The sequence below is a fragment of the Myripristis murdjan genome, chromosome 11, assembly GCF_902150065.1.
Source record: "Myripristis murdjan chromosome 11, fMyrMur1.1, whole genome shotgun sequence".
NCBI lineage: Eukaryota > Metazoa > Chordata > Actinopteri > Holocentriformes > Holocentridae > Myripristis > Myripristis murdjan.
The window spans coordinates 20519707-20535776 of NC_043990.1; the positions used below are offsets into that span (position 1 = coordinate 20519707).

Here is a 16070-nt window from a genome sequence, read left to right on the forward strand (position 1 = left end):
TTTGCTTGCGTCTTAAATTTCCATGTGAACCATTTCCACTGGTTTTGTTTTCAAACCTTTCTATGGGCACCATATGGCTTTTCTGTTTGCAGGTTTTACTTTCCTCTCATTAAGATCCTTTATGCATTAAATTATGGCTCTGCTGAAAAAATACACTTGTGTATAAATCTTAAAATTAAGAGAAGCACTGCATAAAAATGAAGCATAGAGATTTATGGTAAGAACTGCTCACTTCAACTTATACATGTTCCACATCGGACCAACTTTTGCCTAGTTTTGAAAAATAATGCCAACTATCAATGTCACTGTGATGCTTCCCAAGGTTAGATGCCAACAATGAGAAAGTTTACAACAACATGAAGTGGAATGAGAAATGTTGCTTGCTGCCTTTTGTGTAATGTTGTGATGGATTAAGGTCACAAGTCTTTTGTTAATCGCCCCTTCAGTCTCTTTGATTGAGTGAGCCCTCAGGTGAGGCGTAATGCATTTTCAAGGGCAATGATCACAGTAATTGGTTACCTTCATTTCACCAAAATGGACAAAGTCCTAAAACCTCTCCACTTGAAATTGGCAGTTCAAAGCAAATGAAAATAAGGGCTGTGAGGGCTGTCTAGGCAAAGAATTAATAACTATGAAATTAAATTATCTCCTGGACAGACCATTAAGCTTATCTGTAGGCCTAATATGTGATTTGTGAACTCAGAAAAGTGTGGACTGTCCTACCTTTAAGTGTTTTACAGCTGATTACACAAATGTGTTATAAAGCTGCTACACTAATCAACAAGGCACAAGAGACCTTTACATGGCTGAGCCCTGGCTGATACATAAATGTAGCCTTTTGAAATTTCAATAAATGAAACATTTGCTATAATGCCACAGCTCATAATATCAGAGAGGCCATTGAGCTGATGAGATTTTCTCCGTGCTCTGCTCCTGTTGCACCGTTTTTAATATTTAGCATTAAAGATGAGTGACGTGCAGAATCTCTGAAGGCGGCAGGAAATTTTTATAGTGCCTTGCTGATTCATGTACAGCTTAGCATGTACTACATATCAACCAGCAGCCCTCAGCCTTACAAATCAACCCGCCAGTAAAACATAATGTCAAGTATTATAATTAAAACTTCTTGATGGTACAACTCAGCTGAGGCTAAGTTGAGAAATTAAGAATACATAAAACAAACAAACAAACAGCTATAATTTTGGGTGAAGGTTGTTGAAACACACAATACACACAAAACACAAGAGCAAGCAATCTTTTCATAAATCAGATTAATTTCTTTGGCTTGCTTAACATTTTTGTGGTTGGAATTCAGTTTTGAAACATACAAAGCCTATTTTCTATGTGGTCTGGCTCTTCCTTTAAAGAGAGGTGGCCTTTAAACAGTGCTTTTGTTTGGTCCTTTCACTTCCACTAACTGGACATCCCTCAGTTTTGAAGGGACATGTTGAAAGCAAAAATGGGCTGGGGTGAAGATCCTCCCTTTACAACACTGCAAATGCAGCAATTTGAACTTTAAATATGGTGAAAATGTAGGATCTGTTTAAATACCTATACCATCATGTGATAAAACAATTACAGGAATTCCTACGTGCAAGAAAGTGAGGCTCTCCATAAAAAATGGTGGACAGAGCACAAGACAAAACAAAACCCAACATGATCTGAAATGCAGTTTCAGGTAGGTGTGTTTCACGCCGCAGCAGACAAAGGTCCACAGCTATCATCTGACAAACTCCTGCAATCCACAGCCTCATGAGAACCTGTAAGCAGCTCAGAGAATGAGACTCGCCCGTCCACCACACAGCTTTTGACCAGGTGTGACTTTTTTTTCCTCTCCCCCTCTCTTCATTTTTTTTCCGCCTCAGTTCACTTTGTGCTCTTAAATTTCAAGCCTCTTTATTTCGCAGTCAGCGTTGGCTATTGTGTGTGCACCACTTCCTCCAATTTTACATTCATTCCTATGTGATCCAGGACTCTTGCTGGAACACACACTGCTTGTTTTGTTATTAGAGTTGTGTGCATGGAGGATGTAGAGGTGCTCTTATTAAGAATGTAGCCACTATATTTTCTCAATAACAGCATCTTTAGTGCTTTTATTACTAAAATTGCTTAAAAGATTACACCTATTAATAGCAATCTCCTTATACTGCATTGTGCGCTCATATACTATCTAATGACATCCTTTAGTTAAGAATAATTTTTTTCATAACCTTCACACTGCTCCTGTTTGTGAATAGGCCCTCAGTTCCAGTGAGATTAATACTGTTTATGTTCCCAGTTGTAAGCCTCACTGGTTATAATGGCCTGTAAAGCACAGACCTCACACATTTACTTGCATTTATTTCACTGTCCACATCAGTCTATGTAGGCCTTATAGGCACTGTGTAATTTCAGAGAGCTAAAGACTGATAGCAGACAAGACACACAAGTCTGTCTGCAACATTTCATGACACATGCACAATTTGACTCTGTCTAAATAAATAAATAACTACATAAATAAATACAAGACATTAATCACTTTGAACCCACTGAATTTGTAGTAGAGACTGGCATATTTCCAGTGACTATTAGCCATAATATATCTTATTTAGAAACCTACGCATTTAATTGACTGTATTTAATTTTCAAGTTAAATTTACAATGTGTCTGTGGTTTGCTGGTCATATTTACATCCTTTTCTTGTCTTGTCAGCCAAATTTTCCCTCGCGGCACAATACAGACCTCACCTTGTTAGTGTAAGATAGGCTACCTAAAAATGAGGCATACAACAAAACAATAAAATTCCACATGCCGCGTAGGCTTCTGCAGAAATTATGTTGTGATATTAGAATAATAGGCCTACTCCTAAAATTAGTTCTAGGACTATAATCATATTTTTTCAGTAAAGGGTTCACCATAATCCAGTCCTGCGTGGGGCATTTTTAACCAGACCGTGGGCCCACTCACGAGGCTGCAGCCCACGAGGCTCCGGGTTTACACCACCTGCCCACCCTGACACACCACCAGCCCCCCTCCCTCCCCGTATTGATAGCCTCACCACAGGATCCCCCGTCTCACTGATGAATATTCCCCATTTGAGACATCATCATCAGAAACTGAAAACCTGAGCGGTTAACTAGACGAGGAATTATTATAATGTTCCTATAATATTCCGGGGTATAGTGTGTCTATGGCCTGCTCAGCACTAAGTTTATAGTGACCTAATATTTCTATAATATTCCTTTAGGGCCTTTCAGGTCTGTGCAGTCAATAATGAACAATGTACTCTATGGCAGCCTATTGTTTTATCTACAGTGGCACCTCTGTGATAGCCTTATAATAATTCTATAAGGGCTTTTAATGTGATATTCTTATGAAATTGAACAAACTGTATGTTTACTCTAGTTTATCGTATGGAAATTACAGAAATTAACGATGACATGAGGTGTATTAGCAATACACTTGCGATACAAAGGACCCGCTAAGCAGCAGGCCTGCACATGACTATCTGTGTATGTGATGATGATGATGATGAGGATGAGGATGATGATAATGATGATGATGATGGTGATGATGAATATAATGACAATAATAGCAGTGGCACCAACATAAGAATAAGAGTAAGAATAAGAATAAAAACAAAAACAAAAATAATAATAATAATAATAATATGAATGTGGGTTAGTAACTGTGAAGGGCTAAATAAAGAACAACATTAAATATTAAAGGAAAGGAGCGTGTGATCATTGAACAGGCGAGGATGCTGTGTCTATAATTTTTTAAAATCTTGTTTTACATATATTAGATTTTCTAGTAAATATTGTGTGAAGTGGGTGCAGCTCACTATCCCGCAGGGTCACAATTTCAGGCTCTGTGAATTAGGAAAGGCCCACATTTCATGGTCTAATTGTTTACTCAGTGCAGGACAACCTGCATTAGTTAATTTATGCTTAACGCTTAAACATTTCAGAAGTTTACTTAATGCTCCTCGCTGTCAACTATTCTGTTCTTTTTTTCCCCTGTCATGAGAGATGAAAAGGGCTCTAATTATTTCAGGAGGTTGGGAAATAAATGATTTTCTTTGAAGTAGGTCTGGGCCTTGGACTGCATTAGAAGCCAAGCATGTGATTTGCAACTGTTGAAGTAAAACCCTCACTCAGGCCGCAGGAAAAAAAAAGAGAAAAATGAGGAGGGAGGATTCTAGGCAAAGAAAATGGTATCTTTGTTTGCTCCCTTTTGTTTACCACGGGATTCTTTCTCTTTTTTTCTCTTTCTCTCTTTTTTTTCATTTTTTACTAATTCATTTCAATGGCTTTCAAACTGGAAAATGGAAATGTTGCTCCTGCCCTCTATTTCGGCGGCAGCGTCCTGGCAACAGAGCAATTTTCTATCATCAGGGATAAACGGCATCGAACAGTACATTCTGATAAAAAAAAAAAGAAAAGGGCTATGATTGCTGGCCTTCCTGTCTGTCATCTACCGACCAAATCCTCTCCTTCAAGACCGACCACTGTGCTGTCAGACCTAATAATGTTGCGTATTAAGTCGAGAGAGGAAAAAGGTACCAAAGAGGTATACGCCTCTGTGCCTCAGCAGTCCTATTTGTCACCATGACAAAATTCATATCAACTTTGTTGGATATAGCTCTTTTGTTATTGATTTGGCAGATAATATCATGGACCTAGGTGTGCACACCGGGCCGTATATACTATACACCAGGCCTTGAGCATAACCAGCAGCATAACCAGTACACTGATGAAATTGTTTACTATCAGTACTCTCGCCCTGGCATCTATAGGACTAAAACTGACGGTGATTTAAAAAAAAAAAAAAAAAAAAAAACAGAAATAGAAAGAAAGCATTTTTATCTCTCTATTCTCTCTTATTCCTTTTTGTTTGCTTGCTTGTCTCTCTATGTTGTAAGGACACCGAATCCTTGTAATTGCCTGTAATGTGTGAGATTAGTGACCGCTATTCTACTGCACTTCATTATATGGCTAAATGTGATGTAAATGTAATGACTGCCTGCATTTCTATCTGTTTGACCACGTTCGTTGGCCTTTACTTTTTCGCCATTTCAGAAACAAGTGAGAAAGCAGAAAGTCGTTACGACTGGTGCCAGGAAACGGAGCAAAGCAATCATTTACGCAGACCTAAACTTCCAGTGTTTCCCGAGAAGGCGAGAAAAGAAACAAGCAGTCTTAATTAAGACGCGGGACGTGAGTCACCCCAGCGCAGGTTCAGCCGTGCCAAATTGAATCCATTAGGGCTGCGAGAGGCTGTGAAGACCCACTGCTGCAGGTCCTTGCTTATTTGTGGTCATTTAGCACCACGACAACAAGTTGGAGTTGGACCATCTGAGGGCCCTCTACTGCACTGAGGTCCATGCATAATATGCCAGTTTTGCTATTTAAGATAATGAATTCCTAATTTATGATGCAAAACTGGCTATAAAAATAACAGTTTTCCCAGCAAGTGTGTGGTTTTCTTTACGACAAAACCACATTTTTTTTCTTCTACCTCTAGCAAAGTTGCAGTATTTTTATTTCACACATAAACGCTTTACTTGAATTGGGTTGGCATTATAGAATAATGTGCGCAAATTCTGTGCGTAAAAGCGGTGCGCCACTATGTGAGTATTTGGGCATGGATGACTTCTGCTGGAGCTTTATAGGCTGCTCGGTGATCATTTTGTGTGTGTATGTGTGAGGGGTGCTCTCTCTGAATCTCATTACAATGAACCGTGTTATACAGACAGCTGTGTGTGGTATGCATCTGCTCTTCCCTTCTCCTCGCCACTTCCCGCCTTTCACACGGCAGCGATGGAAAGCCGTCGACGCCTGGCTGTCTGTGAAGCGCCAGCGGCTTTGCACTCTGCAGAAGGGAGACATGTTGTTTAAGTGCCTCCCGGCCTCTTCTGCACTGACAAGCCTCGGCGTCCCCAACTGCTTGGGCCCCAGTCAAGGAGGTGGCTTTCCATGCGAGCCAGTCAATAGCTGTTAGAGGGACCGACCGCAAACTCCCATGCAGGCGCTCTGGTAGAAATATGACTTTTGTCTTGCGGGAACTGCATGTTAGCGCTCATATATGATTAACATGTGTTGCCAGATAGACAAGAGAAGCTGTACAATGTCATACAGCCACGTAGTGACACACACACACACACACACACACACACACACACACAGAGAGAGAGAGAGAGAGAGAGAGAGAGAGAGAGAGAGAGAGAGAGAGAGAGAGAGAGAGAGAATTTTGTCATTAGGTATTTTTAACCTACCCTAACAGTTTATACAGAACTCTAGCACATTATGCCTGATGAGCCTACCTATCCGCATATTGACATCGTCAGTTTCTATCCTGTATTTAGAATATTAAAATCGATCACGACTGACCTGTGTTAAGTTTAAAATAACGCCGAGCTACGCCAATAAATGGGGTGTAAAATATTCTCAGTTTGCCAGTATCCCAACGCAGACAGTGGGTGTCAGGGAAACCCCAGGCCTGATACATCCACAGTGGTTGGATATTGGAGTGATTTTAGAGAGTCATTCATCAGCGTTTATAGGACAGCTGGAAATAAAGACCACTTCTGTTAAACCACCACGGCCATTGATTGTGCTGAAGGTCAATCATCTACTTAGGAACAAAGTGATTTCTAGATCTGCAGCTGAACGCTGTTCATTTTGTGATTGACATTTTGTCAAATTGAAATATAAAATAATTTCTCCCCTAAACTGAATAAGGCTATGAACTCATATAAAGCACGATTAGCAGGCTGCGCTATAACAGCGGGCCACCTTGCTGCAGGTGAAACACGAACGTGAAATATGATGTTTAATTTTCTAAGGAGGTTTAATGTGTCGTGGGTAATGAGTGGCCTTTTGGCACGCGCGCGCGCGCGCGCACACACACACGCACACACCCCCCCACACACACGCACACACATACACACGTCTTGTTTTGCTCAACTTGAAACAATCAAATGTGATGTCGTATCATTTCATTAGAAAATACTAATATTCAACATGTATAAATTCCGCAGAGCAGTGATTATATTAGCTCATGCACGCCTCCGTTCAAAACACCTTATTGTGATTTGCAATTAGATGCGGCTGTCACCTCGCATACATGAGGCTACATCTTAAACATTTCAAAAGATCTAAGGTCGAAAACGTCATGTTCTCTCTATTCAAACAAATCCGTCCTTTCATCACTCCAGTTAATCTCAGTGTGCGCAGAAAAGCCTCCCAACACGCCTGCGGGATACCAAGACCTCCATATTACCCATCACTGTTATCCTGCAAGTTAATAATTCTGTTGTGGCGCACAGACGGAGCTGCAGAAAACTTGCGAAATGAAGACGTCTCAACAAATCGAGCGCGGAGATTAGCCCATAGGGAAGCAACGAACAGCCCTGCAAAGCATGTATGGCTTTGTAGTAGCACTCAGAGGCGATTAGAAAAGGTATAGGATCTGGTTTCTTTTCTGCGTGTCCAAGTGGAACACGGGCTGGGGAATTGGCCACTATGTTAGATCATTGAAGGGTGACCAAAGTGCGCTAGGTCCTGCGAGGTTATTACTTTGTGCCTTAAATACACCTAGACTCCCAACTGGCAATAAAAATCATCCATCAGTTACAGAGAACACAAAACAGCATGCAAAAGAAGTTCTTACCTGCATCCCTCTTGTTGATCAAGCAAAACGTTTTGGTTTATTTATTATTATTTTGATTTATTCTGAGAGAGCCTGGAAGTATAAGACAAATCCAAATGTTTGTGGTCTAGTGTGGCTCATATCTACGAACCGCCTGTGTGCTTCCCGCTTGGTCCATTGCTGTAAAATGATTATCCGACTGGGTTGTGCACTTTTAAATCCCACAAAGTAAATAACAACCGTAGCTGACGATAATAGCAAGGTACCAAGTTCTTGTTACAGAAAAGGAGAAAATTGAAACTAAACGCTGCATTTAGACAACCATTTTTGATAAGAGGATAATTGAGGCGACACTGGCGTATAATTAGGGGATAATTTATGCTATATCCACTTTTATTCCACCCTCCCAAAATACACCCAGTCCATAATCATTACAGGCGAATTGTTCTTAATTTTATAGCTGCAATTTGAATAAAGTGTGGCCGCTAATCAAATGGTTTTGGTTGTAACTTGATTGCGACCATAATTATTTTTTCATCACCTTTTTTGAAACCGCTGAATTCTGATGGCAAAAAACGCATTGAAAGCAATGTAAAACATAATTTGAATACATATTGTATTAACATAAACTGAAAGACAATTTCAGTCTTATTTGCGAATCGAATATTCCAGCCCGCAAAGACCAACTGTATAATTTACATATATTGAAGACCCTATCAGGCCTCATATTTCAAAAGGGATAAAAGACACTGTCAGTTCATCTCGGTATCCACCCTTCTATCTGCAAAATAACCTATTGTACCTCGGGCATATTGTTATTTGATGTGTCACGTGTAGTATTTTGCATTGTCTGAATGTCCTTAATCATATGGTCATTAGCCCCTAGAAAAACGAGGAGTTATAGAACAGATTGGCACTTGCAGAGGAGAAGAGGCGAATAAAGGGTGCTTGCTAATTAGGCCAAATCAAAGCCCACACTGCACTGCAAAAAACACACATTAACAAGTCATTTAATCTAATATCGAGTCTTAAAGTCTATTTTTCTGAAAATAAATCCGTGAACAAGGTGTTATTATTCCACTTATTTCCAAAGCAATTCCACCTGTTTCAAGAATCTTCTTGGAATATGGTAGTTACACAAATAGTGTTATAAAATTCAAGAAAATTGTAGACAAAGTTTATTTTCATTGGAAACAAGGGGAAATATTTCTCTGCATTTTTTGTATGATTGAATTGAAATAATGTTAGACCCTACAAGATTAAAATAAATGACTTAAGATTCATGTTCTTTGCAGTGGTGGCGCACCGTGCGTAATTTTGGGTGGTTTGGTGTAAAATTGAATTCGAGCTGGATATTAAAAACAAAAAGTGATGCTTTTGTGATGCTTGCCTGTCGGCCACTAGCTCCTCAGACAAAACGAAGAGTTTTGAAATACACTGGTACTTGAAAGAGAAGAGGAAGCGGGGCATATAGGGTTGCTTGCTCATCAGGCTAAATCAAAGTGCGCGCTATGTTGCGTGTCGTGCGTAATTTGGGGGTTTGGGTAAAAACAAAATCGACTCGGCAATTCCAAAAGACCTGGTTTTATGTGTGAAGCTTGTCTGTAGGAATTAGGCGTCTTTCCCACCATATATTATTTCCCCCATAGTTGTGGTGGGAGCTGGTAAGGTGGGTTAACTCCAGCTCAAGTCTCCGTGAAGCGCAGAGCACTGATGACGTTGGGTTGGATGACCAATCGGGAGGCGCTGCCCTTTGGAGACAAACCATTTTACTTGTAGTGTCTGCATCAAGTCTGGAAGCAAGGGCTCAATTTTAACAGAATCCACCTTAAAATCTCCCCCTTAACTTATGCCCACCTTCCGCTACATTGAGTGAGAATATCAGGGGACAAGAAAAAAAGACGCCACTGGAAAATTCGGGTGTTAATAGGACAATATCTGTTCGCGGTGGAGAGGAGAGAGAGACAACAGCACAGCGAGAGAGAGAAAACCGATTTGGACTTGAGAGAGAGGGGGGTGAGTGCTCTCAAGGCAGAAAATTTGATGATGACCATGACTACCATGGCTGACGGTCTGGAGGCTCAGGACTCGTCCAAGTCTGCTTTCATGGAGTTTGGGCAGCAGTCGCACTCACAGCAGAGCTCCCCGTCGATGGCCGCCGGCCACTACCCGCTGCACTGTCTCCACTCCGGCTCACATCCTCACCACCAGCACGACAACCCCCCGTACCCCGGGACCAACTCCTACAACAGGTCGTTACCTTACTCCTATGTGAGCCATCCGCACCACAGCCCATACCTGCCATCCTATCACAACAACACGGGCGGACAGACGAGGTTAGACGGCACAGGTAAGAGACCCCGTTTTCACCATGCAGCCACGGGGAAAATGCGTCGCGTGATGTCCATCTGTCACCACGTTTGGTGGAGGCTTTTATCCACAGCGCCGTAAAGTGCCATTAGTGCATACATTTCTTTACTAGGGGTGGCCCCAGTGGGGACTGAACCCCTAACTCTACCGGTATTAGTGCCACACTCATGACCACTGTGTCGCAAATTCGGACGAATGATCTTTAAAGCGCAGGTGGGCGATTATACAGGAGAAAATCGTGCGTAAATGGCAGTGGATAATTCGAGATCCAGCCTATTATCTTCCTGTCTCGACGTTAGCATTTGGCTGTCCCGGTTTGCAGAACCAGAGCACTCCCCTCAGTTCCCACAAACCTATTTTATGCCCGGGGTGTGATCATCACGACCGTGCAATCCTCACCAACTATTCGTGGAAATTAGGCAGCCCGCTTGCCTTGAATGTTGTAATTAGCATTTAATTGACATGTCATTACGAGCAATATCCTAAATATGACAGCGTATGAGTATTGTGGCTGCCATGGCGTATAAAGGCAATGTTAGATGTCAGTCTATATCAGCCTGGATTGATTTTTAGATAGTTTCATTCAACCTCGCGATTTTTTTTTTTTTTTTTTTAAATCCTCACCTAGACATTTTGGGCTCTTGCGGTTTGTTATTTTCTGAGCAAAGGTAAAGGCATTTTGGCTACTGTGAATTATAATGTTGCCCATTTTTGTTGCAGAGCAGCAGAAAACGACAGTGATTGAAAATGGGGAAATTCGTTTCAATGGGAAAGGCAAGAAGATTCGCAAACCTCGGACAATTTATTCCAGTTTGCAGCTTCAAGCACTGAACCACCGTTTCCAGCAAACACAGTACCTCGCGTTACCGGAGCGCGCCGAGCTGGCTGCCTCTCTAGGACTGACACAAACACAGGTACCCTGAGCTGTGGATGATCCAGCTCCTGAAAATACTATTTATTTGTCAGCCGTAATAAACCTATTATTATCATTATTATTATTATTATTATTATTATATCATCGTTATTATTATTATTATTATTATTATTATTGTTATTGGCAACAATAATAATAACACTAATGTTGTTTTTTGTTGTGGCAAATTGTATTGGTAAATATATTTTTTATATTTCTTTATCATTTTGCTGGCAGTGAATCTTCTCTGTTTGAATAACCGAAATTATTTATTTTTCAGTTTTGCAGAAATTAAAGCAGCCGTGCTCACAACGTCACACCGCCTATTAATATTTATGCTTCTCTAATGGCATGCATCCCCCCGCTCTCTCCATGCAGGTAAAGATATGGTTCCAGAATAAAAGGTCAAAGTTCAAGAAGCTGCTGAAGCAAGGCAGCAACCCGCACGAGAGCGACCCTATGCCCGGCTCCATCGCCCTCTCCCCGCGCTCCCCGACCATTCCTCCTATTTGGGACGTCTCGGCCTCTTCCAAAGGAGTAAACATGCCGGCCAACAGCTACATGCCCGGTTACTCTCACTGGTACTCGTCCCCACATCAAGATTCAATGCAGAGATAGACTGGCAAGGCTGGAGGTCAGTGAGCTGTCTGGAGGCCTCCGGATCTCCGCCAGTTTCCCCTCGTACGTTTAACTTGTGTCATCCCAGAGACTGGATCTCGAGGAGAAACCCCTCTGCTGCTCCTCTGGTGAAGGATAAATGCGGCCAGGCCTCGGTGAGATGACAAACAAGGGAACTAACCATTGTAACGTACATGACTGTTCAGTGGGCTCGCATTTGTTATGCTTTCATTCATGTCAACATCTGAACGTCAATATACCAAATATATCAGTGACATTTTAGCCAGTTTGGGCAAGGACTGCATACCCTCTCCACGCGCTGTGGCGCACAGAACCTTTTGCCTTGGTTAATTGAAGGACTCCTGACTGCTATTTGACTGGTTGTTTCTCCAACATGCAAAACCAAGCAATTTGTCTGTCTGTAAATATAATCTGCGATTTTAGTTGTACATACACTTTTTATGTTTTGTCAGATTGAGTAAACCATGACTCAAAACAGATGTCTGCTGTTCCATTATTTAAAAAAAAAGAAGAAAGAAACAAATGAGGATTGTTATATTTTTCATTCATTAGGCCTCCTATCCTTCATTTTAGGTCAGCATCACAATATGAATAGGCCTATTGCCCATGCCACTCTAATGCGCATACGACACTGAATAACAATAGGCAAGCTCGAGACATAATCCTCAATGTCTTATTTCATCGTAGTCAGCATTTGAAATAAATCCAAAACGCCTCGCGGTTATTCACGAGGAGAGCTACAGCACAGTCTATATAGATTTATCAAATACATTGAACACCACAGGAAATTAACTTACCCTGCACCGCTCGTTTCTACATTTACCTCGAAAGACATTCGCTCCAGGTCCAGCGTATCTTGTCATTTCACCCTCAATTATTAGAAGTATTGACAAAATGTTTTCTCCCTTCTCTCCGTCCCAATGCAGGCCGTTAAATGCCAAGCTCCGCGGGATCGATCTTGAACAAAGCATCCAGCTGCAGTGGCGTTCAATATGAAGGAGATATTTGGGACAATTTGTGGGTTTTTATCCAAGTGAGGGTTTTTTTCCATTCTCATAAATGCAGGCATAATTAGGGTAATTTTTGATGTAGCCCGCTGATTACAGCGTTTTTACCGTCAAAGATAATTACCTGTAATTTTCTACCACTTTTAATACTAAAAGGCATCTTTATTTGGATTTGAGGTAGCACAGATGGAACAAAAGAGAAAATTATTCGGTTATTCATATACAAATTGCTGAGAGGAGTGAACGCTTGGGATATTATCTGAAATTACAACGTTGAAAAGCTTCATGCAGCTGTCAAGTCGCGGATGCCCCACTCGCGCACAGAATGAGCCTACCTGAGCCCTATAGGCCATGTGCACCCCTGGTCTATTAGCAGTGAGCCAAAACCCTCTGGGTGGAAAACATCAACAACGGCACTGAATACATAAATACACCGGCTAGCCCTGCACTTTAACAAATCTCACCAAACTCCATTTGCCATGTGTTATATTTTCCAAATCGAAAGGCCTGTAACAGCCCCCTCACGAGTTAAATCAAACATGTTTTAACACTTAGATACATAGATAGATAGATAGATAGATAGACAGACAGACAGAAGGGAGGGGGTAGGGAGGGACATGTGTCAGCCCTCTTGGTCTGTGTCTATAGGTGCTGCAGTGAAGCCAGTTCCCATATTAAAGCTGCTATACACCTCACAGGATTTCAGACAGTTCTATTAACCTGATGCCTCGGCAGTAATACAGCAGGCTTAGTAAAAACACAAAACATCAGTTATCCTCACCTGTAAATATAAAGTAATCATCATTAAGGGTGTTGTATAGGCCTCTCTCTCTCTCTCTCTCTAAAAAAAAAAAAAAGTCCTCTACACTGTCCATATAATTCTCATTTAAAAAATATATATATGTTAGATTTTCGTTGCTGCATAAAGCAAAGTGCTGTTAAGAAAGCTGTAGCTCTGTCCAACCCGGACCAATGTTGCCAAATGCCAAAAGGAGCGAGCACAGGAGAAAGATTAGAAATATCCTTACCTTTCTACGCTTCTCTAGAATGGACTAAAGCAAAAAAGCGGTGCACGGTTTTACTGCTGCTGGTTGAATAAGCAAATCCAGGTGGGAGAGTGTTTGCACACCCCGGTAAGCTCTTATATATTGCCTACAAAATTAGCTGTTATTACTGTCACTGTTTAGTGATGGCGAGCTTGAAAAAAGCCCTCTGCAATCAAGAACCAAGCGCATCTTTGCAAATTATAGATAATTGTCAATGTCCAGATTATGATAATGGAGGCCCTAATCCTGGAGAATAATTATTGTGGAGTGTTACAGTTGAAGCTGTCCAGTAAAGCTAACTGTCATTATTTAGACTCGATTTGCAAAACGGGGGGAAACTAGCTGAGTGGAAAATGTTCGGTTGGAAATAAACGGGGCTCTCGATATAATGGCACCGTCAGTGTGTGTGTGTGTGTGTGTGTGTGTGTGTGTGTGTGTGTGTGTGTCTGTGTGTGTGTGTGCGCGCGCGCGCGCGTGTGTGAGAGAGACAGAGAAAGCAGGCCTGTGTGCATGATGGTGTGTGCACGTGAGTGTGTTTACGTCTGCGTCAGCTTTGCGCGCGCGCGTGGCCGTGCGCGAGCGCGTGTGCGTGCGATATGAAAATCAGAAGTAGATTTCTCGAGTGACCTGCCTGCGATGTAATTACGGGACCAACGGCTACAGTAGAAATTAGGTTGAAAACAACAAGAAGCGCCGTCGTGTGTTTTGGATTAGCGTTGAGGAAAGCATCTTATGCAGCATTTTGCTCCAGTGTGTGTGTGTGTGTGTGTGTGTGTGTGTGTGTGTGTGTGTGTGTGTGTGTATGTGTGTGTGTGTGTGTGTGTGTGTGTGTGTGTGTGTGTGTGTGAGTTGGTAAAGTCTATTCGGTACAATCAGGGGGAGGAAGAGGATTCTGTGTCAGGTGGAAACGGTAACATGCATGGGTCAGTGTGTGGGTCATATACAACTGCATTGTTCAGTGTGTGTGTGTGTGTGTGTGTGTGTGTGAGAGAGAGAGAGAGAGAGAGAGAGAGAGAGAGAGAGAGAGAGAGAGAGAGAGAAAGGAGGGTGGTCTTTGTGCAACATTCGTTTATAAAAACTCACTATGTTCTTTGTGCATATGGCCGGGAAAATTCAATTAGAGCCATTTTCAAAACCCTAATGTTTCTCACAGTGGCACGGTTTGTTTAGTGGTTTTGCAGTGGCCTCGCTGGTACGACTGGCTGCTAATAACATGGTGAAATTGTGGAGGATTTTTTTTTATTTTACCCGGAAGGTGGGCTGCGGCCGGGAGTGGCAGAGCTCTGGAGCCGGTCTACCCCCACAGGAATGCGGATTGTCTCAGATCTCCGTGCCGCCCCCCTCGCCTCCTCTCTGCCATTCAAAGCAGCTAATTGTAGGGGACACAAAGCGAGCACGACTGCAGACTGTCTGCTGCAGGACCCAGACATTTTCTTTACAGGGGAAGCCAGTCGACTCACAGGCACTGTAATGTTCTCCACTAAAATAAAATTTTGTTGTGACGTGAAGAAACGCACGGTGAGGATCTGGCATAATAATAATAATAATAATAATAATAATAATAATGTGTGGCCATAGTAATAAGTATAGTAATTCTATAATAATTTGAAGAGAACATCATACAAATATCACTGCAAAATATGTCATATTGGATGCTTGAGAATTATATAGATTTGCTTTGGGGGGGAAAAATTATTACTGAGTAGCTCAGACACACTAGACTCCATAATAACATAATATTCTGTGAATGATTCGTTTGAGAAATCACAATAAAAATATAAATATAGACTTTAGTTCTTACATACCGTGCAAGCCTTGCACAGAAACACTGATTTTCATTTGGCCTGGGTAATTTTCATGACCAGCTTGAAAAGGCCAGTGGGTTATCTAATTTCTGCACATCGCAATGAACTTTCAAAGCAATATTTGTTTTAATCTGTTCAACAGTGTGGGGCATTAGCATTGCTATTCTTTTATACCTTTAGGTTATAAATGCAAATGGATACACCTGCCTCTGAAAACCAAACGGGGAATTCATGAGACAAAGATAGATAGTTTTTAGTCCCTGAAAATTAAAACCAATTTGTCTGAAGCGTCTGCAGACATGAGAGTTTCACGGTTTAAATGACACATAGTCTATAATCTAAATAACGTAAGATAAATATAGAAAGTTGCTATAGTGGCCAATTATTGATCATTTACATGACCGTAACGATTTACGCCACTTTTCATCTTAATACCGAGCAGCTGTGATTTACAACCCTGTGTGAAAATATCGCCTGAGGCACACAAACATATTTTCGTAGTTAGCCCTTGTCGTGATTTTCAGTGCAAATAATTGCGGGTTAGAATAACAAGAAACTGCAGTGAGACCGGAAGTCACATATTTAAAGTTTTCAAAGTCCATTGTCCATTTAAACGTTTAATAGTCTTCCAAAATGCAATAAATTACATGCACACATT

General features: G+C 41.4%; 1 protein-coding gene across 1 annotated transcript; it reads left to right on the top strand.

The window, feature by feature from the left end:
* The first annotated feature begins 9426 nt into the window (after nt 1–9426).
* dlx6a (distal-less homeobox 6a) lies at nt 9427–11891 on the top strand. The gene is made up of 3 exons (XM_030063590.1): nt 9427–9982; nt 10723–10916; nt 11294–11891. Exons 1-3 carry the CDS (start codon nt 9676–9678, stop codon nt 11531–11533), a joined length of 741 nt encoding a protein of 246 aa, XP_029919450.1. The 5' UTR covers nt 9427–9675; the 3' UTR covers nt 11534–11891.
* The last annotated feature ends 4179 nt before the right edge of the window (nt 11892–16070 follow it).

What these genes read in the sequence shown, in the direction of transcription:
- dlx6a (XM_030063590.1), top strand. Translation starts at nt 9,676, where the DNA reads ATGATGACCATGACTACCATGGCTGACGGTCTGGAGGCTCAGGACTCG. An exon ending in GACGAGGTTAGACGGCACAG is followed by an intron (nt 9,983 to 10,722) that starts GTAAGAGACCCC and finishes TTTTTGTTGCAG; the next exon opens with AGCAGCAGAAAACGACAGTG. An exon ending in TAGGACTGACACAAACACAG is followed by an intron (nt 10,917 to 11,293) that starts GTACCCTGAGCT and finishes CTCTCCATGCAG; the next exon opens with GTAAAGATATGGTTCCAGAA.